Source organism: Rhinichthys klamathensis, unplaced genomic scaffold (assembly GCF_029890125.1).
Source record: "Rhinichthys klamathensis goyatoka isolate OS25496 unplaced genomic scaffold, OSU_Roscu_1.1 h1tg000846l_1, whole genome shotgun sequence".
Taxonomy (NCBI): domain Eukaryota; kingdom Metazoa; phylum Chordata; class Actinopteri; order Cypriniformes; family Leuciscidae; genus Rhinichthys; species Rhinichthys klamathensis.
In genome coordinates, this window is record NW_026607220.1 from 172,551 (window position 1) to 200,168 (window position 27,618).

General features: G+C 38.8%; 2 protein-coding genes across 3 annotated transcripts in view; one reads left to right on the forward strand and one right to left on the reverse strand.

Moving 5' to 3' along the window:
- Positions 1 to 1,160: 1,160 nt before the first annotated feature.
- acp2 (acid phosphatase 2, lysosomal) lies at positions 1,161 to 9,271 on the reverse strand. Its single transcript, XM_056243801.1, has 11 exons — positions 9,150 to 9,271; positions 7,545 to 7,640; positions 6,733 to 6,819; positions 6,490 to 6,642; positions 6,184 to 6,282; positions 5,639 to 5,728; positions 2,471 to 2,603; positions 2,035 to 2,123; positions 1,779 to 1,885; positions 1,512 to 1,690; positions 1,161 to 1,389 (listed from the first exon to the last, which is right to left on the reverse strand). Exons 1-11 carry the CDS (start codon positions 9,231 to 9,233, stop codon positions 1,259 to 1,261), a joined length of 1,248 nt encoding a protein of 415 aa, XP_056099776.1. The 5' UTR covers positions 9,234 to 9,271; the 3' UTR covers positions 1,161 to 1,258.
- A 533-nt stretch (positions 9,272 to 9,804) lies between these two features.
- The window catches only part of ambra1a (autophagy/beclin-1 regulator 1a), a 147,682-nt gene continuing 129,868 nt past the window's right edge, over positions 9,805 to 27,618 (forward strand). For both annotated transcript variants that reach the window (XM_056243792.1, XM_056243794.1), the window contains exons 1-7: positions 9,805 to 10,036; positions 11,118 to 11,334; positions 11,701 to 11,759; positions 11,918 to 12,101; positions 12,225 to 12,397; positions 24,772 to 24,838; positions 24,947 to 26,373. In XM_056243792.1, the coding sequence (XP_056099767.1) occupies positions 11,203 to 11,334; positions 11,701 to 11,759; positions 11,918 to 12,101; positions 12,225 to 12,397; positions 24,772 to 24,838; positions 24,947 to 26,373 (2,042 nt within the window). In that variant the 5' untranslated portion in view covers positions 9,805 to 10,036; positions 11,118 to 11,202. The remainder of the gene's footprint in view (positions 10,037 to 11,117; positions 11,335 to 11,700; positions 11,760 to 11,917; positions 12,102 to 12,224; positions 12,398 to 24,771; positions 24,839 to 24,946; positions 26,374 to 27,618) is intronic.

Sequence of the window (27,618 nt, forward strand, 5' to 3'; positions counted from 1 at the left end):
TAAATCATTCATAGGAACATTTCGGAAATGTGTTCACATTTAGGACCATTCTATGCATGTCTTTATAAATGAGGCCCCAAGTCTTCAAATAACATAGATATTGAGGGGACCCCCATATTCAAAACAGAGGTATATTTGGGGGTTTTTATGCCAGATTTACACCAGTTGTCAATTTTGGGTCATATTATTGGTAAAAATATCTTCTTTTTTTTAATTCTCCGTTTTGACTATTAACAAGATGTTAATGGCCTATTACATGTAAGACATGCATTTAAAACCGTTGTCCTGACAAACATTATTTGTCTATTTGATGAAAATAAAAAGGATTAAAAAAAGCTGTTATCCGTTTCAGTTAAGTACATCTCAAAGCATCACAATTTCATCAACTAGTCAATACAGCATTTGTTCTATATGGATCCTGTACAGAACATTTTTAGTCAAGCTGAATAGATGTGCACTGAGACATTGAAAGACAATCTTTAAAAACAAACAAAACATTGATTTTAAAAGATTTGAGACGGTAGAACAATTTGGACAGATTGCTATTAACATTTAGTAGTAATGATTTTTTTTTTATTCTTACTGGGAATGTTTGTCAATCTAACAGTAATTTGTTTTAAATATGATGCACCTGGAACTGAATATGTATGAAAACATTTATGATAATGGAGAATAACATTTTATTTGCATTCATAGAGTCGGGTGATCATTATGTTAAATGACAAAACATAAAAACAAATAAAAATAAAACACACCAGATTAAAACAAATTACTTCAATTCGGCTCTTTTGAGCTTAACCTGAGAGCACTGTTCTTCATATCAGCATGCTGTTATTATTAAATGTACTCATCAAAACTACTTTGTGGCGGTAAATCAGGAGATAATCACATAAAAAAAAAGGAGTGAAAAATTCCATGAGTGCATTATAAGGCCTCGATATGCATCCAGTAGTCTTTCATTTCCCCACCTGAATCTTTAGGCTAATGCATCAAGTACACTGGACTCACAGTCTGTGCGCTAAGCATTGTTACGTTAATGCTATTGACGCCATCACAACTCTTGGTTCCCTTTTTGCTCTTGAAACAACTGAAGTTACAAGAAATAAAATATTACCAAGTCTTCCCCAATAAAATAAAATGTGTGGCCAAAGTTAAACAAAGTCTTTTCAGTTGGCTTAGAGTTTCAGTTGCTGCTGTGTCCTCATAGGTCCTCTTCACTGTCCCACAGTTCCTCTTTGCGGAGGAGCTGATATGATTGTCAGGAGTCGCTCTCATTTATGACATGACTATAGCTAGCCATCGGCTCTTTTTGACGGCATAGCACTACAAACAGCAGTAGTACCAGCAAGAAGAGCAGACATCCACACACAGCCAGCCCGATGATGACCTCTGCACACATGTATGAGAGCAGGCAAAGTATGCAAGCAATATAAACATAGATTTTTTTTTATAACTATAGATACACATCTTTACTCTATAGTCCATATATTAATGTGCATTATTGCCTTTACCAGTGTCTGTGGCTTCTTTCTTTATCTGACAATCTTTATTCCAGTCTTGTGGTATGACTTCAAGTGTGAGGTTCACAAAGTCCTGTAGGGGGCAACGCAGGGAACAGCCCGGTAAAGACACTGCGTACGGCTCGGACACAGTGCTGTCATTGCGATAAAACATCTCCACTGAAAACGACCTGAAAGAGACAAGCAAAGGAATATTTTGGTTGACAAAAGATGTCTTCTAGAAACCTGAATTTAGGAAAAACACAGACAACATGTTACCCGTTCTCTTCCTGGTGAAGTTCAATTAGATGACACGAGGCATAAGGCGGCTGCAGGCCATTAAAGACATTCAGGGCTTCCTGCAGAGCTACAACTGTGGTGTCATGCTAGTGAGGAAAGAGTTGCATGAGAGAACATTACACGAACTGCTTTCTCTAAACAGAACATTTATTTTTTATAGAAAACTATTGACTGAAAAAGGGAAGTCTAGGAGTTTGGTCTGCTGATGTTGATGTGAACGCGACACATGACTTACAGCTGAGTATATCACCATCTTCACTTTTTGTTTAGAGTCTGGAACTGCAGCGGTTGAGAGATTCTTAATGATCTGATCTAACAGCAGGCCTGCGAATAAGAGCGTAAGCAAAGTGTCACACGATCACAGTACTGCACATTTCCAGTCTGAATTTCCGTTGTTTCTTTACATTACTGCCTGCACTGCTCAGGTAGCGGCCTTTCCCTCTATTCCTACAACACTGATTTGCATATGTGTGCATAAAAGTGTCAGACTGTGTAACTATGAAAATGGTCTGCCAAGAATCCTCAACAGTCTTCTTATGCCTATGATTGGCACATAAATGCCTCTCTCTTGAATTTTCATTTTATTATTGTTTTTATTTGTTTATTTTAAAATGAAAGTTTAATAATAAAAAATAAAGAATAAGATGCTCTGCCCAGTGATAAGCTCTCACCTCCTTGAAGTCTGCACTTCTCCTTTCTCTTATAGACTCCAAACATAATCTGAAAACCAAAGTTCTTCAGCACCTTCAGCGTTTCCATCACATCTGGAGTCACCCAGGCAGGAGGTGACTTCACATGTTTTGCCTGGGGATGGAGAATCACAGAACTGATCTGACACACAATTCATGGTGTCTGTCTGAGTATCTGGATTTAATCGATTCTGAGTGAGCATCTATAGATCATTCTGGAATAAAATGATGTAACAGTGTGAAAAGGCCATCATTGCAAGACATTTGCCACAAAGTGTACAGAGGAGCACTCAACATCAAGAAAGAGTCCATACAGGCTAGGGAACAGTTTTACCCACAAGCCATCAAGACTTGTGAATGACCCTCAGCCAGTAAGCCTCTCTTTCACTCTTCACAGTGACAGTCTACTTAACTTGACTACTTAACTCTGCTCACATGGCAACAAAGAACTTAACTTGACTCTAAGGCATTGTAGAGAGCAATATGCACTTTTCCAGCAGAGTTGGTTCCAGAAGTATTTTTTCCCATTCACTTTTCCCAAAAGGATTTTAGAAAAGTCTTTGTTAAAGTGTTATAAGCCATTAACCAAACCAACCAGCTATGAGGTGAATCACAACATTACTAATTTTGATTTGAAGCAAAAAAGTATTTGAAAAACAGACAAAAAGACAAAGGTACAAGACTGTTAAATAAATAATCTAATTAAAAAGATACAACTACTGAATTAAAGATGTTGATTATGTATATAGAAACAATTTATATTTAAATTGATTGCAAAATATGCATACATACACAACATTTTTTTGTAGTTTGAGAGTTTATGAAGACTTATTACGAAGAGCTCTTTTCGTGTGATTTGCTTGAAACAATTTTCTGGTTGATGGAGATTTCTTTGGAGAATCATGGTTAATTAAGTTTTCTTTTCTTTTCTGACCAAGAATTCCACTGTTAAATGAGATTATAAAAAAAAAAAATGTGGGCTGAATTTCCCTATTGAGAAAATCAATCAGATTTTTACTTTCAGAAACTTAATGTTGCACTTTGTAATAAGGTTGATGATAAACTACATTAGCTGCATACACACTGTCTTTAAAGGCACACCGCGGAACTTTTGGCCACTAGTGGCGCTCGACCTGTAACTTTCACGTCTAGCGTCCCTAGAGGCCACAAGCGCCGCAGCACTGTCGCAAAAGTCAACAAACAGTCAACCGGTCAGCCTCCCGTGTCTTTAGATTGTGTGTGCTTGTAGTGTTTGAGGCGGGCAGCCTTGCCGCGCTCGATTCCCTTATAGCAGTCTGCTGAGAGAGAGCGAGCCTTATACTGTCTATGGGCGAGCCCCGTGGGGCTTAGTGCTAACATGTCTGTGAGTGAATGTGGGCGCGGGACGGCGGGCACATTTACTGCACTAAAAACACCGTCGGCCTGAGCTGACTATAACTTATGTGTGTTGGTTTCGTTTTACAGAAACCGTGGGACATGTGTGTAGTGTTTGTGGGCACGTTCACTACATTTAATGTACATTTGACATGAGTCGACTTTATTTGTGCGAGCCCTGCACTGTGGCGGGCTGTGTTTGTGTGTAGAAATGAACAATGGGCTGTGGGCATTTTATTACACTCATAACACCATCGGCTGTGGCCGGAATACCAGAAAATACTACACTACTTATATGATTTATCTGGGTCACCTTGAAAACGGCATTTGTGTGCAGGCAAGCGTCAGCATCGGTCGGACACCCCTCCTCCTCCTGTAGCTCACGCCAGCGAGCGAACGCTGGACCAATGGTGATCCTCGTCCTGGCTTTTCATTTGTCACTATGCCTTTTTCTTTTTTTTAGTGTCCTCTGACAAAACCTTTGCCTTCTTCCTTGTAGCTGTTGGTTCGGCCATGACGAAAACATACAGACGGCAATCAAACGCGAGTTGAGCACTCACGTCAGAATCTGAGGAAGTTGTGGGTGGTGGGGGAAGTGACGTACCGTAATTCCTCAAATAAAGGCCGGGGCCTTTATTTACCTGAACTGCAGATGGTAGCCGGCTTTTATTTGAAGCAGGCTTTTATTAGAGGCAGGCCTTTATTTCTAATTCGCGATCCCCGCCCGCCCGCCAGCCAAGTTTCCATGGTGACGCGTCATGCTTGGCACGTGTTCACCACAGCCAAAATAGCGCTGTATGACAGATGTAGCGCTTTTATTTCTAAATATTAACAAACTTGCTTACCATGTCATCAACTATCTTCTATTCTGACTCTCAAATCCGTGTAAGTGAGTTTGTTTTGTCGTTTAAAACCCTTTATAAATGATCTTGATCTGTAACGTGAGATGGGCACCGCAGTTCGGAGATTCCTGTTGTATTTGTTAAGTTACAGCGCGTGAATTCTTCAGTTTCTCCCGAAATACATGAAAGTAAGTGGCCGGTGAACTGGGAGAAGAATAGAGTAAACTTTATAGTTACTTACACACTGTGTATCTGATATGAATAAAACACGTCGCCAAATATATTTGAATGGATTGTTATTGCTGCTTCCATAGACACCATTGTGTATTTTACAAACTATACATTTATTGTTTTGCTATAAATCATATCTATTTAAATGTCTGAAACCTAAAATAAACATGTGGTTAAAAACACTGAATAGTTGTGATATATGACAAGCGCTGAGCGCGTCCGTCTTTGAGTGTACACTCATTTAAAGTGTACCTATTCACACTATTTTTTCCCCGGCCTTAATTTGAGACCGGCCTTTATTTGTCCGCGTTGACCACGCCCCCGGCCACTATCAGAGGCCCGGCGTTTATTTGAATACCGGTCTTTATTTGAGGAATTACGGTATGCCGTAAAGCGGTTGAATTTTGTAGTTCTTTTTGTGCTCGGGTTCCTACCCGAAACCCGAAGTTACATAGTGCTAGGAAAAGCGATACAGACACCTTCAGGCTACGGCAGACGTGTCATTCAACCTATTGTAAGTCGATGTACCATCTCAATGGGTTTTTGTAATATATTATAAAGGTTGAAAAGTTCCACAGTGTGCCTTTAATATATCATTCATTCACATATAGACAATACTTAGCGGGCAAGATTGGCTGGCAGAGTCTCTTAATACTAGATGAAGTCATGAATAATGTGCAGATGAATGCCAGGTGAAACTCACCTCACAGAACAACGTGTCATAAACACTCCAAATAGACTCAATTGAGGCTGTCTCCAGTCCTGTTTTATTTCTCACCATTTCTATAAATGCCTGCATAAAAACACAATGACATAACCATGATTGTAGAAACCATTGGTTTTATTTATTGCACATTTACATTGAAACACAAGGAACATACTAACATTGTAAGGCCCGCAAGCAAACATGAAAAAAAATATGGAGCAAGATTTGAAATGGAATAGACATAATTTTTTTATTGGGACAACACTAAAAAAGTAAATATTTACATTGTGTCCCAAATGAAGCAGTATACACTTACACACTATGTACACAACCATGTAGTGTATAAACTTTATGCGGTCATTTATTATCATTCAACATCGGAGTCTGAAACCTGAACCTCCTCTGGGAATCACCATTTAAAACCAATTCAGAAAACGGCAGGATACCTTTTGTGTAACACTATATCATAATTGCTGTAAAAACCTTACTATAAATTACAGATGACCTGCTATTATAAATGGGTTTTTGCAAGGTGGACTCACCTTGTAAGTGTCAGTCATGTTGAGAAAAATGTCAGATTTTTCAGTCTCGTTCATGAGCTGTGTGTAACGTGGACAGTCTTCTAGCGGGAATGAGAGCAGCTGGAAAGACAACAAAAAAACAAACGCAAACTCTGTTGGCAGGTCATGTGGCCATGTAAATAGATTTCAAACATCCAGAGACATTTACTGATGCTGCTGCAGTGCAAATATGAACTCAACACTAAAGAGAGGTCGGGGCCAAGTTTCAGTGTGCTGTAATATTGTGGAGAGAAAAAGTGGGAACAGAGCTTCAGTGTGAGGTCTTACCTTCTCTTCATTCGCTGGGACAGTGTGAACAGGTATTGGCTGCCATTTCAAATCTGGATTAAACACCTCAGAACCGTTAGGTGGGAACAGGCCAGCCAGGTTAGCTTCTGCACTCATCAGAGTCCGGTCAACATCTGTACTTCTGATGAATATCTGCAGTGCAAAGATGGCATATGCTAGGTCTGGCAGCTTTGTGTATCCGTTTACTGAACATGTTTAAACAGAAATTTAAAAGACAGTGACCTCATGCCGGTCATAGTCCTCACTCAGGAATCCTCTGTAGCGTTTCTTTAAAAACTGACCTAGTTCATAGTGCTGCTTCATTCCCTCCTGTAAAAATCGAAAAGATCGAGTTACAGTAATAAAAATACAAAAGGATGAAATAATATCCTTAAAGTGCATTCAGTAGTTTGGTGCCTATTACAAAAATGTACACAGACTGTACTGTAGTTTTCTATAAAAAGGGTTTTAATTATGTACGGTGCGGGTCACCCCAGTCAATGTATTTTGGCATGTTGAAATGACGTGACAATAAATTGAAAATGTGTCCATCGAGGGTTTTCAAGCTGCATGTTAATGCTATTACGGCCTCACCACTGATGTGCAAAGGTGGGTGAGCTGCTCTGTGCTTGAACACTGTACATTCTGTGTAGGGAAATCGACTTAATTACATCATTCACAGTGCTTCATCGGAGTGGGCGTTCCCTACATGCTCTTTTGGTAGGATTTGCTTATCGTAACTGCAACTGTCTGAGTGGTGGAATTTTATGTACATCATCATGGATAATGTATTTTTCTCACCACAATCTCAGCTGTTAAAAAAAATAAGTTGAAATAATGCAGGCTGACAGCTTTAACAGAACATATACCATTGATTATGAGGGAATGGAGAAAATGAATGGACTATTTACTTTTGGAACCTGACTGTTACACTCTACATACATAATATAGGACAGCCTCTTGCACGTTACTGCATAACCAAATGCTCCTCAAGTAGCAGGTAACTGATTAAAACAAAGACAATAAGGTATGTGTGTGTGTGCGTGTCTGCATACCTGAGAGAGCTGTCCAAAACCCTGGGGCCAGTCACTCTCCTTGTAGGGATCAGTTGGATAGGCCTTGATTGGAGATCTGTCGCCATGACGATAGAGCTGACAGACAGGAAGTCAAACACTTGACTGAGTATTGGGGATTTATGTGTGTGTGTGTTCAGGAAGACAAACAACACTGTGCAACTGCAGTTAGATCAGCAAATCCTGCTTGTCATGTGCTTATACTGACACCCGGATACGAGCCACACAGTAGTCGATAAACATATTCTAATTGGATAAGCAGATTCAGTCTATCTCCTTATCTTTATCTCTGACTTTCATAGAAATCAGCCGTGATCTTCTCTCATTTACACTTAAAGTCTATAAGTGGATTTACCTGTATCGCTTTCCAAACAGAAATGAGGTTTTCTAAGAATGCTTCATAGCAGTGTTACAAAACCACACTTAAAAAGACACAAGCCTCTGGTTAAAACTTACTCATTTGCAGTGACTCCAAAGTCATAATTAATAACCATAAAACACTTATTTCGTGGATATGAGTACAGAAACAGACATGAAGAAGGAAAACAATCATCTCAAATATGATACAATAACAACAACAACACAAGGACAATGATTTGTATACACAATAGAAGAAAAACACAGAATTAAAGTTGAACCGCATCTTTGAATAAATTCTCACAAAGCATCAAAAATCTGGTATTTTTATCATTGTGTACAATTTTGAAGGATGAAAATAGAGAGTTGAATTTAAAAAGAAATAGTGTAAGACTATAAATATTTTGTTTATGAATGGAAATGTTGTATCCAATATAATGAAGTCAGCAAGATAATCAAGAGATAAATGATCACAGTTGTCATAATAAAAAATAATATCTTTGAGAATAGAGGAGAGGTTTACTTCTGCAGGACTAAAAATGAAGGCACTTTTACAATCAGCCCAGAATTTATTGTTTATATTGCAATCAAAAAATAAATCTGTAAAAGCTGTTTCTTCTAAACATGGTGGATTTTTAAGATATAAGTCGATAACTTATATAAAGGGATTATATTGCTTTAAGAAGCCATGAGAACTGGGAAGCAATGGCGCTTAATAAATTGCTCATAAATTAGAATATTACCAGAATCAAAAGGCAAAATGAAATTAATAGACAACATGTCTCATCATGTGATGAAGCCATAGATTGAGCTGACAGACAGTCGAGAACAAGCAGAACTAAACACAAAGTTAATAGCAAACATTGGTTAGCCTACTAATGTCAGCAGATATTGCGACTCACTCACGTCGTTGCTTCTGGATAAAGTATCAAACTAGTAGACTGATAACGACAGAAAAGACCAGTATCGACCAATATACAGTAACGTTAATCAATGCAAAGCATTCATAAACAACGTGGGGGAAAAGACAATCTTATATTCACACAGAAAACACATATTTGTTATGCATAAAAATATGCCACACATAATAGGAAGTCAGAATTTGTGTCTCGTAGGCTATTATGATTAAGACGAACAGCTTTATCAAACCAGCTGCAGCCTAACGTTACATTTAACGTCACTCAACACACTCTGGCAGTAATCTGGACAAATGCATTAGGTTATACTCACCACAGTGACAAACTTGAGTGTTCTCTCTCCATTGGAAAAACTTAAAGCGAAGACAAACACGACGATCAGAAAACAGGAATCCATACTTGCGAACGAGCAGCAGCAGAGGTAGAGTACAGTACCCTCATTGAACGATCTGGCAAACACAAGACGAACTGCAAGCTTTTCCGGGTAAAGGAGCGCTGCCATTGGCCAACGCACTGTGCAGCTTTAAAAACACGTAAGGTGATTGGCAGTCTTGGAACAGAGAGGGACTCTCGCGGGACCAAATCGCAAACATAACCGGCGTAAACTGCTACTGTGGGTCTTGATCAATCTGACATTTAAGACCAGTCCCAATTAAGGTGAATTTGAATGTGTGAACTAATTGATTTCGCACTCAACCTGCTATCTTTATAATGAAAGGGGCTGTGAATTAATACGCCTAGCATTTGTTGGCCATTATTTTTCAGTGTCCTATATTTGTATTTGCATATAGATATTTTTTAAATATTATGTTCATACTCGTAGGTGTACTAAGAAAGTAAATATCAAGTTGCCATTTAGAAAATGGGTTAATCTTTACCGATTTACGGCCAGTGACAGTTCAAAGTGATTTAAGGTTTGAGCATGAACGATGTTGTCGGTAATTGACTATGAATGATCTGTGCTCCATTGGCTTTGTCTGTACGCGTTTTGGCAGGAACACAGCAACAAATCTAAAGTACATGCGACCCTATTTTCGGAAATAAAGAAGAATATTCCTCCCTACATATATATAAATCCGAAAATAAAATTAGCGGGGACGATTTAGGCAACGTCCCTGCTGCTTACGGTCTCCAACGTATTTGTTTTATTTGATATCTACGATTTCAAGGAGTATAATCGGACACAAATATGAAGAAAAGGTAGGCCAAACCTGAGACCCCGAGTGGTTGTCTTAAATATATTTTAAATAAAAAAACACTCATAATTGAAACACTGTGTAACTGAGAATTAATCCATCACCTGTAAACTGTAGCTAGCTTGCTAGCAACTGCTAAACGTGAAAGCTGTTAGCTTAATTTCCTCATTCAAAAACAAACAAACATTGTAAATTAACGTTATGATGTTCACTAGTTCCTTAATTCTATGACCATGAAGTTAATTTAATAAGCGACACTCCGTTTACAGCCCTTGTATATCCCCTATCTATCCTTAATAATAGCAGAAGATAACAGCTAAAGGCAAACATGTAAGTTAGCCTGTCAGATGGATGATAGCTCAAGTTATATTAGAGTGCAACAAAACCTGCAAAGCTTATCCGCATGTTTTTCAACCCGTTAGTTTCATGCATAATGCATGCCTGGATAAGTAACATATTTATAATTATTGTCTTTTTTTATCAGTTGCACTGTGTGGTACTTTTACCCATATAACAGAGACAATTACAGGAAATGGCGTTTACCATTCCTTAATGATTTATAAAGATTATTCTTTAACGATATCTCTTTACTGCTTTATTGTCATGTTTAGTTCGTATCTATTTTGGCCTTTCTTTCGCAGTTTGCTGAAATATGTTATATGTTACCTAATGCTACTATAGTTATATTTTGAATTAGTTTGTATTAATATATTTTCAGTTTTGTTTTTAATTTTAGTAAGGCATGTTTTTGTCATTTTAGTAGTTCAGTAACGCTCATGTAGTTTTAGTTATTTTATGTTACCTTTTATGTATTTTCCTATTTTTTTAAATTACAGTTAATATTTATTTTAATTAAAAAAATATGTTTTTAGTTTTAGTTAACTATTATAAACGTTTTCTACCCAGAGTTATAATTCTTCTACAGTCTTTTTACTGTACAATAAAAGTTTATATTTTTTTGTTTAAGTTATTCAAATGAAATAAAAGGAAAGTGTCTCATTGTCATTAAATTAATATTAGCCTATTTGAAATCAAGTTGTGATCCTCTAAGATATTCCTGAACTTTCTAATTTTTTCTACCCCAGAATGATGGCGTGGTAGTAGCAGTGGTGGTCCAGTGTGTGTGGGCCTGTGGACGGCTCTGGGTCTGGTGTGAGCGTGTGTGTGGAGATGAAGGTGGGACAGAAGAACTCAGTGTGTATCCTGTCTAGTCGAGAGCGAGGAGCACGAGGTCTTGCCTCACACAGGATCCTACAGCAGCTTGTAGAGGAGAAGACACAGCGCATGAAATGGCAAAGCCAGGTAACTGATGCATAGATCTTTGACACTTCATCTGTGGACTGTAGACTGTCATCTGGGAAACGCTCAAGTTAAAAATCAAGTTCTTTAAATTCGGTGGATTCTGATTGGCAGTCTGTTTTTAACTTTCATCAGCTGAAAAAAATCTTTATAAAACTGATTCCATTTATAGGATTCCTCTGTGTCGTTATCATTATAGTTGTGGTGCGTACTTACCTATTCTCATAGAAATAATTATTAAAACTTTATAGTTATAGCTATTGTAATAGTTATTGTTTTGGTGTGAATGGGCCTTAATATTGTGGTTTGGATGTGACTAAAGTGAAAAAGTGAAATCACTTATCATTTGAATTTCTTTCGGTGTCACAGAAAGTGGAGTTACCAGACAGCCCCCGCTCGACCTTTCTTCTGGCCTTCAGTCCAGATAGGTAATAACCCTCTGACTACTCCTTCATAGTCCTCAGTAGTACTGATCTGATAAATAAATAGCCTACTGACATAAAAACTGACTGATTGATCAGATCTTAGACCACCCTTCATCAGCAAAATAATTAGAGAGGAACTTTTGTTATTTTTCTCTTCATAGGTCTTTAATGGCCTCCACCCATGTGAACCACAACATCTACATCACAGAAGTTAAGACAGGAAGGTGTGTTCACTCTCTGGTGGGCCACCGCCGGACGCCCTGGTGCTTGACCTTTCACCCTAGCATACCTGGCCTTATTGCTTCTGGCTGCCTGGATGGAGAAGTCCGAATCTGGGACCTGCATGTGAGTCTTTTCTTTACCCATATTGAACGATTGTTTTGTCAACTCTTTATTTTTTATTTTTTTTATTTATCACCACAACTTAATTTTGCTCAAATGTTAAAGTATCATGTGATTTTGTTTCAGGGAGGTAGTGAGAGCTGGCTCACAGAGAGTAACTCGGCGATCGCATCCCTTGCTTTCCATCCCACGGCTCAGCTGTTGCTCATTGCCAGCAACAACGAGCTGCATCTGTGGGACTGGAGTCGGAAGGAGCCCTTCACTGTGGTGAAGACAGCTAGTGAGACAGAGAGAGTCAGGTTTGATGCGCATTGTAAATGTTATTAATTTGAAGAGATGGTTCACCTAGAAATTAAAATTCTGTCGTCAATAACTCACCCCCATTTTGTTCCAAGCCCATAAGACTTTCGTTAATTTTTTTAAAACACTAATGAAGATATTTTTAATTAAACATGAGAGGTTTCTGTCCCTAATTTGAAAGTCCATTCTGTCAACAAAACTTTTATGCTTCAAAAAGATCATAAGAAAATTGTAAAAGAAATCCATATGAATTGAGTGGTTTGAGTTTAAAAGTCCTCTGAAGAGACACAATTGCTTTATAAGATAAACATATTTTTCTATGCTTTTATTCTCATATAAACATCAAAGACCCCCTGAGGTGAAAATCAAGTTTTAAATGTTGTTTATGTCTATGTGGTGTTTTTTAATATGCTTAAAGTGCCCCAAATATGCTATTTTAAAGTTTACTAATTTTGTTTTGGAGAAAATTTACATGCATTTTACTACAACTTTACATGCATCAAAGGTAAAAAACCTCTTTCATTTTCTCATGATATACATTGCACATCACCACATTGTTCCATGATTCTTAAACGTTTTGTTGGATGAATCGGTCTCTCAAAATCCCTCCTTTCCATGAGCTACTCGTCTCTGATTGCCCAGACAGCCCAGTCTGTAGTGATTGGTCCACCGCTTACAGGGCCTGTCGTAAGCTAACGGCCATTACCATAACTGTACTTCAGTTCCGGAGGCTTCCTCAGTCCTTAGCGGTTGTACACACTGTAAAGACAGTAACAATGACGTCGATTTTACCATATCAATCCAAGCGCGATTCCGACGATGAAACATTGGAAGAACTTATTTAACCCGATCCTTCATCGCAAAGACGACTTGAGCATGACGTTTCTCAGTGAAACGCTACTCAGTTTGAGGTACAGATGTTAATTCCTCACTATCAGAATTAACAAGTGTATGTCCATCAACAAACCCATGTGTGTGTGTATTTCTAATTTATTGCGTTGCACATGTGGGAACTATTAACTGTATCAATAACGGTGCATATGTTAGCCGAGCACTAACGTGAATGACTGATTTAACATTAAAGTTTGCAAAACAAGTCTTGTCCCACCCTTTATCTTTACTCAAAGTAGAGCGACAGACAATCTGCATTAATAGACACAGTTTTAGGTAATAGTGGCGCACAGCTGATTAGCAGAAGTATTTCAGTAAGACAGTAATAATGTGAGTTAGCCATGTAAGGGGTTTTACAGTCATAGACCCAGAACCAGATATGATGAATGAAGACCCGGAGTCAGAATTATAATAAATTAAAGAAAATATTTACTGAAGATAGTTTCCAGTTTCATCAGCAGAAGTCAGCTTCAAGTTACAAAGATCACAACAATTATACCATTCACCAAGGTCTAAACAACGTCCTTGCTTCAGGTTGCAGTTTCTGATTGGCTAAGAAATAGATAACATACGGTAGTCATTTTCCACACATATACAGATAAACGGAAGCAAATCTCAATCGCTTAAGCAGCTGACACTCAGACTCTGAAGTTTAGGCACGTCATGACCTTCCAGGTCGCAGATTTGGGTTGCTGGGCGCCAACATGTCCAGAACAAAAACTCAATTAATCTCCAATAATGCCAGTGGTTCCTTAACCTGTAACCAAGAAGACTAACACACACACCGACACACAGCTTTTCAAAGGTTGGATTTGGCCAGGCTCTAACTATAAACAGGAGAGTCCTCTCAAAACATCAAGATAATGCGTTCTTTCTCTCAAGGATAATGCTTTAACAAAGAAATTGTCCCTTAAACTATTGGCTTCGATGACCCCTATATGTTTTAACACTTTGAAGACCTTTCTCAAACACAAAACAAGTCCCTGTTTCATTTCTGGTAGCCGGGCTAAATGAGCAAGCACTGTTACTGCATTCAGATATCAAATACAGACATTAAAGAATACATGAAAAGAACATTTCAGTAATCACACTGGTAACTTCTATAACAAAGTAAAATCTCCAGAGAAGTCATTCAACTCCTTCTAAATTTGATATTTAGAAGGAAAAATAATGACTAATACCTTGATTATAATCACTCATTTCATTTAAGCAGCAGTGGATTTCAATCCACCCCCTTCAGCCGGTTAGCCGGAGATCACAATATAAAACACACAACTACATATTTTGAACACCCGGTAGAATATATAAACATCAATAATTAATCTCGACATGTAGATAGCAATACATAAAACGCATTACCATTCTGATACATCGACTTGTAGACGAACCTGTATTATTCACTTTTCCACTTCTTCTTCTGAATCAGTTTTTTGGTTCTAACATATATGGCTGAATTAAACCACTATTTCCACTTGGCATTGTGCAGTGTTTACTACAGTAAAGTTGACAGAGTGGATAAGCTATTCTGAGCTGGTGTGAGTGAGTGGAGGTGGGGCTCGTTTGCATATTCAGCGATCCGCGTATACTAAATGAAGCAAGGGTGTAGTGTTACATTCAAGCTATAATGAAGATTTTTTTTCACTGTAAAAATCACCTACAAATATTTAAATAGGTCATTTTGGTTATCAAAGATGAATTTTAAGGGATAAAATTGACTACAGGGGGACTTTAATCACCACACATACAAAGAGCACATCAAATATAGTAAACAAAAGATCAAACATGTTTGTTTGATGCACAAAAAACAAGAGGTTTGTTCTTGCTCGTCAAGCAAGCACATTTGAGCTTCCGTTTACCATATCTGATGCACCCTATGAATTTGTTTAGATCAATGTTTTATTTATAAAGAAGCCTAAATTAAATCTGTTCATCTTATAAAGCGATCAGATCTTTTTAGGAGACTTGAAAAAAAAAAGCTTGATTCTAGGGATGCTCCGATCGATCGGCCAGAGATCGGTATCGGCCGATATTCACATTTTATGACTCGATCGGTACTCACTAAACTTGGCCGATCTCACAAACCGATCACAATTCGATTAGGCCTACTACATCAAAACGTGAGAAGGTACATGATGCGTGGGGACTTAAATGATTTGGCAGTCATGTCATCGCCGGTGTGGAATTGCTATGATGTGTCGAGAAACAGCTAGTTGCCATGTATGTTTCAAAGGAATCTCATGTGGAGGAGCATTGTCCTCCAGAGAGATCAGCTTTCTGAAGAGTAGCTTCGCTCGCTCAGTCCACACAGCGCCGCTCGCTCAGAACGCCCGCAGTGACGCGCTGGTTAGGAAATATGTGAAATAAATTGGGCTGCCCGTGCACAACTAAAGTTTTTTTCTAGTTGACTAGTAGTAGTTCATTTAAGCCATTAGTCTAATTGCATATTTATATTAATTTAATTAAATATTTATGGGAGAAAATACTAAACCATAATGAGCGTTATCGTAATATTGCCTATATTCCGCATATCAAGCACATGCATAAAGCTTGCCACAAAGAACCGGCAAAAGTAATGTTTAAGCAGTATGGTACATTTGAATTGTTTATTAATAAACTAGTGTTTTCTGGCTGCAAAGATACAGTTGGCGATGTTGACGCCATCTTCGCATGTAGTGAACGCGCCTATAGAGAGAAATGCACACTTCATACGGATAGACTACATAAGCAGAGAGTAGGCTACCCCATTTCTTATCGATTTGAATGTTTTTTTTTTTAAAGCATTTCAAGCTTCTCAGGTCTGTGAGGCAAGTCATTTATACGCTGAGTTTCGGTTCATTTATGAGACGCGCTCCAGTTCACGCTCGGGCGCCTCCGTATCCTATATTGTCTGCTATATTTCGCTTCTTATTTATTAAATCCAGCCAATTGGTTGATGAAACATTGATTGAAATTAAGACAATTTTTACAAAACGAAATTCACTTTAAAAAATGGCTTTCTACAAAACAAAACTTAAGTGGTCAAAATCATGTCTGACCCACTCCAAATGTCTCCTGATATATTGGGCATCTTATGATCCTATCTTACCCATCTCATGCGGTTCCTTTTTCATATAATCAACATAGATGAAATAAAAAAAAAGAACATTATATTATATAAAACAAATATGAAATGTATATTTACGTTGTTTTTTTTTTTGTTTTTTTGGTATAAGTGTCTTTTATAGAAATGCCTTATTGTATTTTTTTTTTTTTTTTTTTTTACTTTTTTTATTATTATTATTATTATTTGCATTTCTTAAATTCACAATGATCAGAAAAAAAAAAAAAAAAAAAAAAACAACAGCAAAAAAAAAAAAAAAAACTAGTAGGGTACTACAAATACAGGTCTTCCATTCGTTTCATACCTTTGAGTGCATTACATAATAGGGGTGGAGCCGAACCCGAATACGGTATTCGGAAAGGTACAAATAACGTGTTTTTTACGAATAGTTATTTCGAACAAAACTTGAAAAAATATTTGTATTCGGGAACAAGAAAAACTTTATATCAAAAAGCTGCGTTTCCTCACGAGACCGCAGTCCATGCACAGATGAGTGAGTGAGTGAGTGACGTTCAGGAAGAGGTGACTGACACAGGCTGCTGCACACAGCAACAGAGAGGGCTCGGCTGAGCGAAAAAACACTTAACTGCATCACTATTTTTGTTGAATAGATTTTTGTACCTTAACTGGGTTCCGGAGGCAGTTTATAACTTTCGGGAAGCGGAGTTTAAACAGGAGATTATTCCATTACGCTGCATTATTGACGTCTGCAGTCGGATGCTCTCATGTTCGCTCTGTTTACGTAGCTCTGTTAGCTCGGTAATTTAGACAATAGGCTGTTGACAGAGTAATGTTAACGTTCGGTTAAAAAGGTTAAAAAATGCTTGTGTAGTTGTGTCGAATTGTATGCACTTGTGGGAGTTATATGGTACGCAGACATCCCAAGTCTCTATTGATAGCGGCTCCCTAAAATTAGTTCAAATCTCCCGGAATCTAACGCGCATGCGAGAGAGAACATACTGTGCTCCAAACCGTGTAGCGCGCGCACGGAAGAGAAAGGGAGAGAGCGAGAGACCTTGCGTGTATGCGTTATGAAAGCTAGATTTTTAGGCCTATTTTGAATTTTACTCGAATACGAATACAAATACGAATACTTTTCCCCCCTCAACAAATACAAATACAGATACAAATACCGGCTGCTTTGCACACCCCTATTACATAACAAGTCCATTTCCACCATCGTATTTTACATTTATGTGCTTCCAATCTCAGGTCGTGGGTCATTTTTTCCATTGCACATATTTCCTCCATTATATTCCTCCATTGGTCCAGACTCAAAGGTTCACTTTTCAACAAATTCCTCGTTATAACTTTCTTACTTGATATCAGCATCACTTTGAGTAGATAAATGTCTTCCCCTTTAACAGCATCTTTAGTTAACAGGCCTAAATACAGAGACTGTGGGTCATTCTGTATTTTGTAACCCAAATTTTTTTCCATTTCTGTTACAATAGATTCCCAGTAGGGGCGAATTTTTATACATGACCAAAATATATGAGAGTGATTGACATTGACATCCCCGCAAAGTCTCCAACACTGTTGGTTCTTTTTTAACTGTTTGCTTTTGATGAGGGGGGTAATGAAGTATCTCACCAAGTTCTTCCAGCCAAATTCTCTCCATTGTCTGGAGCTAGTAGAAGTTTGTTGAAAAAGACAGATCGAATGCCAATCATCCTCTGACAATTTAAGCTGCAGTTCTACTTCCCATTTCTGTTTTATATACAGGGAATCAAACCTATTGCAATTTTGTAAACATTTGTACACCCTGGATACTGTTTTCGAGGGTAAATGTCTGTATGCCCCCGCGATCATATCTATTAAATCACTGCCCTCTTGAGAGAGGTGATTTTCTATGTCTGTATTATAAAAATGCCTTAGTTGGAAATACCTAAATAAATCAGAGTTTTCCAGGTCAAATTCCCTCTTCAAGTTTTCAAAAGATTTAAACTTTTTACCCTCTGTTAATGTACACACTGCGGTGATTCCCTTGTCTGTCCATCTTTTAAATGTGCTATCCATCTGTCCACTTCTGAATTTTGTAGAGTACAATGGCCAGATCAACAATTTACAATCCCCCTCCAATTTGTACTTATTCATTATGTCCCACCAGATCTTAATTGTTGTGTCTACTATAGGATTTGGTTCTATTGGTTGGTTAGATGTTTTCTCACCCAACCTCGTTTGTGGTTGGCATGTTCCGTAGTTAAGCTCAATGTGTTTCCATTTGGAATAATATTCTGACGAGCACCAATAGATTATATATCTTAACTGGGCAGCTAGGAAATATTCTTTAAAATTAGGAAGAGCAAGTCCTCCTCTTTTTTTCTCTAGTTGTAGAGTTTTAAGCTTAACTCTTGGTCTTTCCCCCTTCCAAATAAATCTACTCACTTGTTTGTCCCATTTATCAAATTGAGTTTTTGGTATACAAATTGGCAGCGAAATAAATAAGTACAGCAATCTAGGCAACACATTCATTTTTATCACCTCTATCCTTGAACTTAAATCCATTACTAGTGTTGCCCATTTTGTCAAATCTTTTTGTATATCTTCATTAATCTTATTATAATTAGCCTCATATAATGTATTTAGTTCTCTAGTCAGATAAACACCTAAATATTTTATTTTTCCTGAATCCCATTTTAATTTGTAAGCTCGTCTGATTGAATCAGCTGGTCTGTATTTTATACAGAGAACTTGGGTTTTTGAAATGTTTAACTTATACCCAGATTTCCCTCCAAAATCTTTTAGTAGCGTAAAAAGTTTAGCAATCGTATAATCCGGATTGCTGAGGTATATGATAATATCATCTGCAAAAATACCTAATTTATGTTCATCCTTAGCGACTGTGATTCCTTTAAGTTCTTTACTTTGTCTTATATACTGAGCCAAAGGCTCTATAAACAAGGCAAATAGGGAGGGGCTCAGACAACATCCCTGTCTTGTTCCTCTGAAGAGCTCGAATCTGTCTGTTAAGTTACCATTTATTTTAATTCTAGCCACTGGTTAATCGTATAGGGCCTGTATACATTTAATGATAGTTTTATCAAAACCCATTCTTTTCAAAACCGCAAAAAGGAAATTCCAGCTGACTCTATCAAAAGCCTTTTCCGCATCAAGACTTACTAAGGCTGTAGGAGTGCTCTGTTTATTGACTTCATTAATTATATGTAATGTGCGCCGAATGTTATCTTGTGTTTGGCGACCTTTTATAAAACCCGTCTGGTCCTCATCTATCAGGTCAGGGAGGAAGGTTTCTAATCTTCTAGCGATTATAGACGTGAATAATTTATAATCAACATTCAAAATGGAAATTGGACGATAGGACTCACATAACTCTTTATTTTTACCTTCCTTTGGTATAACTGTTATCATGGCCTCTTTCCATGAGGGAGGGCATTTTGCATGTTTGAGTGTCCAATTAAAAGATTCCAACAATAGAGGGGCAAGGTCTTCTTTATAAACTTTGTACCATTCGTTAGGATAGCCATCTGTACCTGGACTTTTTTTGCATTTCAATCTACAAATAGCATTATCAAGTTCTTTTTTAGTAATGGGTGAATTTAATGATCCATTTTGAGTAGTTCCTATGGAGGGGAGATCTAATACAGCTAAATAATCTTCAATTTCTTTTTTATCTACTTGTTCTGAATGATTATACTGAGATTTGTAATATTTATGAAAAATATTTTTGATTTCCTCAGGTTCATATGTTATGACATTACTTTCTGGATCTCTGATTTTGTTAATTGAGTTCCTTATTTGCTGTGATCTTAATCTTTTTGCTAATATTTTAGTTGCTTTGGGACCTGATTCATAAAAGATTTGTTTTGTGAATCTCAGTTTCTTTTCTGTCTCCTCGTTTGCCATGTCTGATAATTGTTTTCTAATTCCTTTTAACATACCAGCCAATTTATCACTCTTATCTGTATGCTGTTGTTTTTCTAGATTTCTCATATTTTGTTCTAATTCAGCTTGTAATAGCTTTTTCTTTTTTTTAATGTGAGCTAGCCTTGATATCAGGTTTCCTCTCATCACTGCTTTTATAGTGTCCCATAATATTGTTGGCTCTATTTGTTCATCCTTATTATTGGCTATACAGTCTTGAATCTCTTTTTTGATTTCTTGCACCGCAATTTCATTATTAAGAATATTAACATTCATTTTCCATAATGTTGTTTTGTTTGGACAATCAAGATGTATAGTTAAATATATAGCATTGTGATCTGACACATCTGCTATTCCGATTTTACAGTCTATAACCCGATGTCTATCTATTGTATTCATCAGAAAGTAGTCAATCCTAGAATGTACCTTATGAGCAGCAGAATAATGCGTATAGTCTCTCTCTAATGGGTGCAGAACTCTCCAAACATCACACAGACCTGCATCTTTCATTAGAATATTAAGAATCTTGGATTTGATGTTTTTATATCTTTTAGTACTTGTTGTGTCTTTAGTGTAATTCAAAATTGTGTTCCAATCGCCTCCACATATCAAAATCCCCTCACTCATTGTTATTTTGTCAAACAATAAATTAAAGAATGTTTTGTCTTCCTCAGGGGGAGCATACACATTGACTAGTGTGACTACAGTATTATCAATCCTCCCTTTAACAATCACATATCTGCCATGTTTATCGGAACATTCCTCAGTCAATTCAAAATTAACAGTGTTTGAAATTAGGGTAATAACTCCTCTCCTTCTGCTATTCTTGTACGAACTATAAAATGAATTTATGTAACCAAGCTTTTTAAATTTCTCATGTTCTTCATTTGACATATGAGTTTCTTGTATGAATATAACTTGCATATTATCCCTTTTCAATTTCGTTATCAACCTACTCCTCTTTATCGGATTACCCAGACCATTTACATTTATTGTCTCAATTTTCACTTTACATGACCCACTCATACCCTGAGTAAATTATTGCTGTAGACCCCACAAGTGAACAGGAACTATTACCGAGAACAAAAAAAATAAAAAAATAAAATAAATAGAAACAATGAAACCGGGGATACCTGTGACTCCTCCTCAAATGGAAGAATATCTCTCCCAACTGGGCCCCGTCGGTAGGCCTAGGGTAGTGTCTCCCGTAAGGGGAGGGCCCTATGTAAGGTTTGGAAGCTACTTCCATCCTTAGTGTCCAACGTCCTAACTCCTTCTCTGGTGCCTCTCCTTCAGTCCTGTGAATTACAAAGGCCTTCCTGTGTCAATAATGCAAACGCTCCTCATCCTTCATTTTTTCCCGCTTCTCTGAAACTCCATCAATTTCTCTTTTGCCCTCTGCGCCGTAGGGACTCTGTGCTCTCGCCGGGGACGCGCCTCCCGCTGCCATCCCAAGGACTTCAGTCGAGTCTCCATAGCGACTTCTTCCGTAACCGCTGTCGGCACCTCCACTTCCAAGCCCCGCTTCCTCAACTCCATCCCAGCTTCGTGTGCGCTGCTGTATGTTCCGACGCCACTCTCCCAATGGATTCGTATGCTCGTGTAGGGTGTTTGGAAACGAACACCTTTCTCCTTCAGCACTTTCTTAATCTCTTGATATGCCATGCGTTTTTGGACGATCTCAGTTGCATAGTCGTGGTCGAAATAAATGTTTCTCTCATTTGACTGAATGCGTCCTTTTTTCCACGCTTCCTTGAGGATTAGCTCTTTAGTAGTATATTCTTGAAAATTTACTATAATTTGTCTCGGGTTATTATTTGGTCGGGGCTTAGCTGCGAAGACTCTGTGGGCTCGCTGAATTTTAAGATCCAAGTCCGCTGGCAAAGGTAACTCACGCTTGAGGAAATCTGTCACGAATTGCGTCACCGACTTCCCTTCCTCTCCCTCTTCTACCCCGAAAAGGCGAATGTTGTTCCTTCGCGATCTAGATTCGAGATCGGTCAGTTTGTTTTGGATACTCCTCTGTCGCTTAATGCTTCCAGTCAGCGCTTCAGTCAAATCAAGTGTCATGTCCTCAACACGACCCACGCGATTCTCCGCTTCATCCATTCTTTCCGTCAGGCCTCTCACTTCCTCCGTCAGGTTGTCGAGTTTATTACCCATCTCCTGGCGCAGGGCATTGATGTCCTTCCTTAGTTTGTCATTGTCCTCCTTCAGTTCGGATTTAAGCGTTTCTATTGCTTCCAATATCGCGCTCGAGGTTTTGTTAGTTCCGCCCGGGCTCGTGCTTGCTTGCTCGGTTGCGTTGCTAGCTTTTGTCGCGGTTATTGATTTGTCTCCTTTAGGCATTTTGCGTCTTTTTGGCCTTTAATGTGTTGAACCCACTGATCTATATAATGACTGGATAGCTCATGACGTTCTAAACTGCCACCAGGCAGTGAAGCCACCGGAAGTGTTCGAGCGGCCATCTTACGATTCCCTACCAGCAGAGGGCTCCAACGGCCGTTATACAGAGATAGGTAGCTCCGACGGCACTTTTAAGATGACCCGCTGCGCATCAACAAGTGTAAAACGAAGATCACAAAAGGATCTTGAAAAACTGCTCACAGGTTGTACTTTAAGCTCATATATAGTAATTTATATGCACAATTGTCGCTATTTCCGTGTTGTTTAAAAAAAAATTATAGCCTACTATGCATTCTTTCACAGACGTATTCAAGTTTAAACCCAATAAACGTATTATTCAATGCATTACTTCTTATAAATTTAATTAAATGCATATATTTAATATTTTCATGTCAACCCGTGTTCAGTTTGACCACGAACCATGCGCTGTCACTTTAATTCAGCGCCTGCAGCAGAAACGATCTCTGCACGCACCGCACAGGACGGGCATCCGCGTGCAGTGAAAGCTCCAACCTGTTGACATGGGTATGGTAAAAATATGCACTGCAAACGGAGTAGGCCTATGTGTAAACCCCTTATTTACACTGCACACATCCGCGGCGCATTATGGCTCCGACAATGTTTTATTCCTACCTTCACGCGGTGTCAACTCGCACCGGGAGCATTTCCACGTGATTTGCCGATTTGTGGGCGCGATCAGCTCCGGTAGCCGTGTCGCAGCTGTAAACGCGCCGCAGACGTGTGCAGTGTAAATGGTGTAAATAAGAGGTGAAACAGGTGTACATTAACCCATACAATTTGTATTATGCATTTCCTGGACATGTTCTTGCTAACTAATCAAATACTTGAACAGACTACTGATCTATCTGTAAAACACAATCAGAAAGAGCTAAATTTTAAGTTCACAATTCACATATACTTAATTTTTAGTAAGCAGGAATAATTTCCGACTTTAAACAAATACCCATTTAAATGCTTAGGATGTTTGCGTTGTAAGACTGTTCAGGGAGACTTTAGATTTAAAGACGGTGTCTCGTTATGCAATGTTTTCTCAGTCAAATCATACAATTTCCTATTGATTCAATAGAACGCGTGAGCTCACTAGGGAATCACAATATGGCGGTGCGGTGGCTTCACTGTTTATGATGTCATGAGCTATCCAGTCATTCTATATAGATCAGTGGTTGAACCCCACTCAAATGCTTAACTTACTCTATTAATGGATAATATATCATCGAGTTTTGGTGGGTATTTTCCATCAATCTCGGAGAGCGATCACCAAACACGTCTGTCTCGTTACGCCATCACCGGAAGCCACCTATATTTAAGTTTTTAAGTTATATTTAGCCTAAACGTCAGACCACTCCGCTTTTGTGGCCTATGCATGTGTGCGTGCATATGGGGGAGGGGTGCGATTTTCGAATAATAGCCAGCTACAGTATCTTCGAATATTATTTTTGCTCGAAATGCCCATCCCTTCTAATGAGTAGCATCAAACTACTCCAATTTGTTCTTTTAGGAGTTTTAATTATTTATTTATTGAATTTTTGTCCTGCTCAGACTTGTATTGGACAAGGTTTAAGTTATGACTTTTCTATTTTAGGTGATTAAATGTTTATGTTGTCCTCCAAAGTTTACTATTGGACAATGTTTAATTTAAGCCTGTGGGCTGCATCAGACTGCTCCATTTTGTTTGTATTTATCATTGGTCTTATGTTAAGTATATTAAGCATCGGGATCGGTATCGGCCGATCACCATGACAAGAAATCGGCTATCGGTATCGGCTGCAAAAATCCTGATCGGAGCATCCCTATAGATTACTTTTACAATCTCTTTAAGAACTTTTTAAAGTGACAAGATTTTGGTGGAATTGGCTTTCAATAGAGAAAAAAAAATCTCAGGTTTCATTAAAAATATTGTCATTTGTTTTTCAAAGTCATAAGCGTTTCAAACGACAGGAGGGTGAGTACGTGATGACAGAATTTTCAGGTGAACCATCCCTTTAATGTTTAACATTTAGGCAAATCAGAGTTTACATCTGATGTCAGTGCATCTGATGCTTTTGTGAGCATTCTCTGTGTTTTTTGCAGGTTGGTGAGATTTGATCCATTGGGTCACTATCTTCTAACTGCCATTGTAAACCCTTCAAACCAGCAGGTGATGCTTTTTGCTGGAAATGTTGTTGTTTTGACACAAGACACTACGAATATTTCTATTCTTACATTTTTTTTTTACTGTAAATGTGCTTGTATTTGTGCATTGCAGAATGATGATGATCCTGAGATTCCAATGGACAGTGTGGAAATGCCTCATCTCCGTCAGCGCTCCTTCCTGCAGTCCCAGCCTGTAAGACGCACACCAATCTTGCACAATTTCTTGCACATCCTCACTTCCCGCAACTCAGTCCCTCAGGCTGGAGGCACTCCTGCTGCTTCCACTGACGAGGCCTCTGATTCGTCTGGGCATTACGCTGTTTTGAGGGATCGTTCCCGGCTGCCATACCATGGTTGCGTTCAGCCACTTGGAGTTGTGTGTTTCTGTAGCCGTTGCTCATCAACTAGGGTTCCATCTCCGCCTGACGAGGACTCTTCAGACTCCGCCTCCCTGGAGGGACAATCACACGCATCCACCTTTTCTTCTGCACGCACAGAGCCACGGATACCGCGGTTTTCTGTCGAATCTCGTGTTGTATATCGGCCCTCAGCATTTAGCTGTGTGTATGGTGGTGGGAGCAACGTACGGAACCTTTCTTCTAGCTCTGGGAGGAGGAGAGTGGCTGGAATGGCACCTATCCCACCTTTCCGGCAGCATCCACCAGGCAGGGAAGGTGGAGGCCGTTTCCCTGGGGCAGAATGGACAAGCAGTGTGCTTAATGGACGAGGTAGTAGTTTGACTCCACCCAGAACCAGTGCTTCCTCCGTCAGCCCACATCCCGTCCTGCGACAGCAAGGAACTTCCAGCCAATCACCTGTTTACACCTCTGCTAGTGATGGATGGGGCTTTCCTCATAGCAGTGGCAGCTCATCAGGGACTAGTTCTAGCAGGCATCGCCCACCACAGGAAGAGGGGCACAGCAGCCCTTCTTCCATCCGCAACGTTCTTCAGTGTAACCTTAACCGCTATTTCATGGACTATGAGCAAATGCAGGACCTAGTGCAGCCACTAGAGGGCAGCAGGCAGGACCAGCAGACTCAGGAAATGCTGAATAACAACATTGATCCAGAGCAACCGGGTCCATCTCATTACCAGCCACTTTACAGCAGCGAAAACCGTTCCCACAGTCACATGAATCGCTGTAGAGTCTGTCACAACCTCTTCACCTATAATCGGGGTACTCAGCGCTGGGAGAGAACCGGTCAGCCGACATCTGCTGAGAGAAACGCAGCTTGGCAACCTACTAGTCCTGCCTTTCAAAGCGTAGCCCCAGTCTCACATTCTGATCATCACCTACTTGAACGTGCACCAATAGAGCCCAGCCCAGACACCCCAGAGCCTCACGTACCCTTTTCCCGCAGCACAGCTACCAGTCAGCATGAGGATCAGGCCGTCGGGCTGGTCTTCAACCAGGAAACTGGCCAGCTAGAGCGTGTTTACCGGCCATCTGCCACCTCTCGTTCAGAAAACGTATCACAAGAAGCCTTAAACCAGGAAATGCCTGAAGACACACAAGATGATGATGATTACCTACGCAGGTGAGGCAGTAGACTTGTTTGAATGGGTCAAATCAAACTTTCCTTGATTCTTTGATATGGAAAGGTTTGAATGTACCATGAAATCATACTGTTTCTCATTTTCCATTGCCAGTTAAAGGGATACTCCACTTTTTTTGGAAATTGGCTTATTTTACAACTCCCCCAGAGTTAAACTGTTGAGTTTTACCGTTTTTGAAACCATTCAGCCGATCTCCGGTTCTGGCGGTACCACTTTTAGCATAGCTTAGCATACATCATTGAAGTGGACAAGACAATTAGCATTTCTCCAAAAAAAATGACCAAAGAGTTGCGATATTTTTCCTATTTAAAACTTGACTCTTCTGTAGTTACATTGTGCACTAAGACTGACAGACTCATGGTACGGCAGTAAAGTTTCTTGATTATTACGCAGGAATGAGAGTATAGTTCCTAGCCATATCAGCCTAGAAAATCGCAACTTTACATTTTCCGTCGGTCTTAGTGCACGATGTAACTACAGAAGAGTCAAGTTTTAAATAGGAAAAATATCGAAACTCTGGTCATTTTTTTTTTGAAAAATGCTAATGGTCTTGTCCACTTCAATGATGTATGCTAAAAGTGGTACCGCCAGAACCGGAGATCGGCTGAATGAATTCAAAAACGGTAAAACTCAACAGTTTAACTCTGGGGGAGTTATAAAATAAGCCTATTTCCAAAAAAGTGGAGTATCCCTTTAAAAACTGAAAAAATTACTGCAAAGATGTTTAGAAACTTTGTCCGACCAGTCACAGTATTTAGGATTTTCCTTTTCTGCTTTCCCATTTAGGTCAGTGGTTCAGACTTTTACTTGCCAGTGTTTTCACTGACCCCACTACAGTTTTTTTTTTATGTGGGATATATATATACATTAGTGTTCAAAAGTAACAGTAAAGAAATTTACAGTTTGGCAAAAGATTTCTATTTTAAATAAATGCTGTTCTTTTGAACTACTATTCATCAAAGAATAGTAAATAAATATTAATATCACAGAAATATGAAGCAGCATAACTTTTCAACATTGATAATAGTAAGAAATATTGTATGCATAAACAGCAAAAAAATTATAATGATTAAATATGTTCATCAAACTGCTCATTGCAGTGTGGATTATTTTGTTATCCTGTTATAGCAAAGAGGCTGTTGGCAGTGCAAACTGTATTGGACCTGACAGCAAACCCAAAGTCTGTGTGTGAGTGCAGCAAAGCACTGTTACTCATTTAACATGTG

Bases quoted from the DNA above. Each gene is read 5' to 3' on its own strand.
- acp2 (XM_056243801.1), bottom strand. From the start codon at position 9,233: ATGGATTCCTGTTTTCTGATCGTCGTGTTTGTCTTCGCTTTAAGTTTT. The intron at 6,283-6,489 runs GTAAGACCTCAC...TTGTCTTTCCAG, and splicing joins TCCCAGCGAATGAAGAGAAG to CTGCTCTCATTCCCGCTAGA. The intron at 1,886-2,034 runs GTAAGTCATGTG...TTTCCTCACTAG, and splicing joins AGATGGTGATATACTCAGCT to CATGACACCACAGTTGTAGC.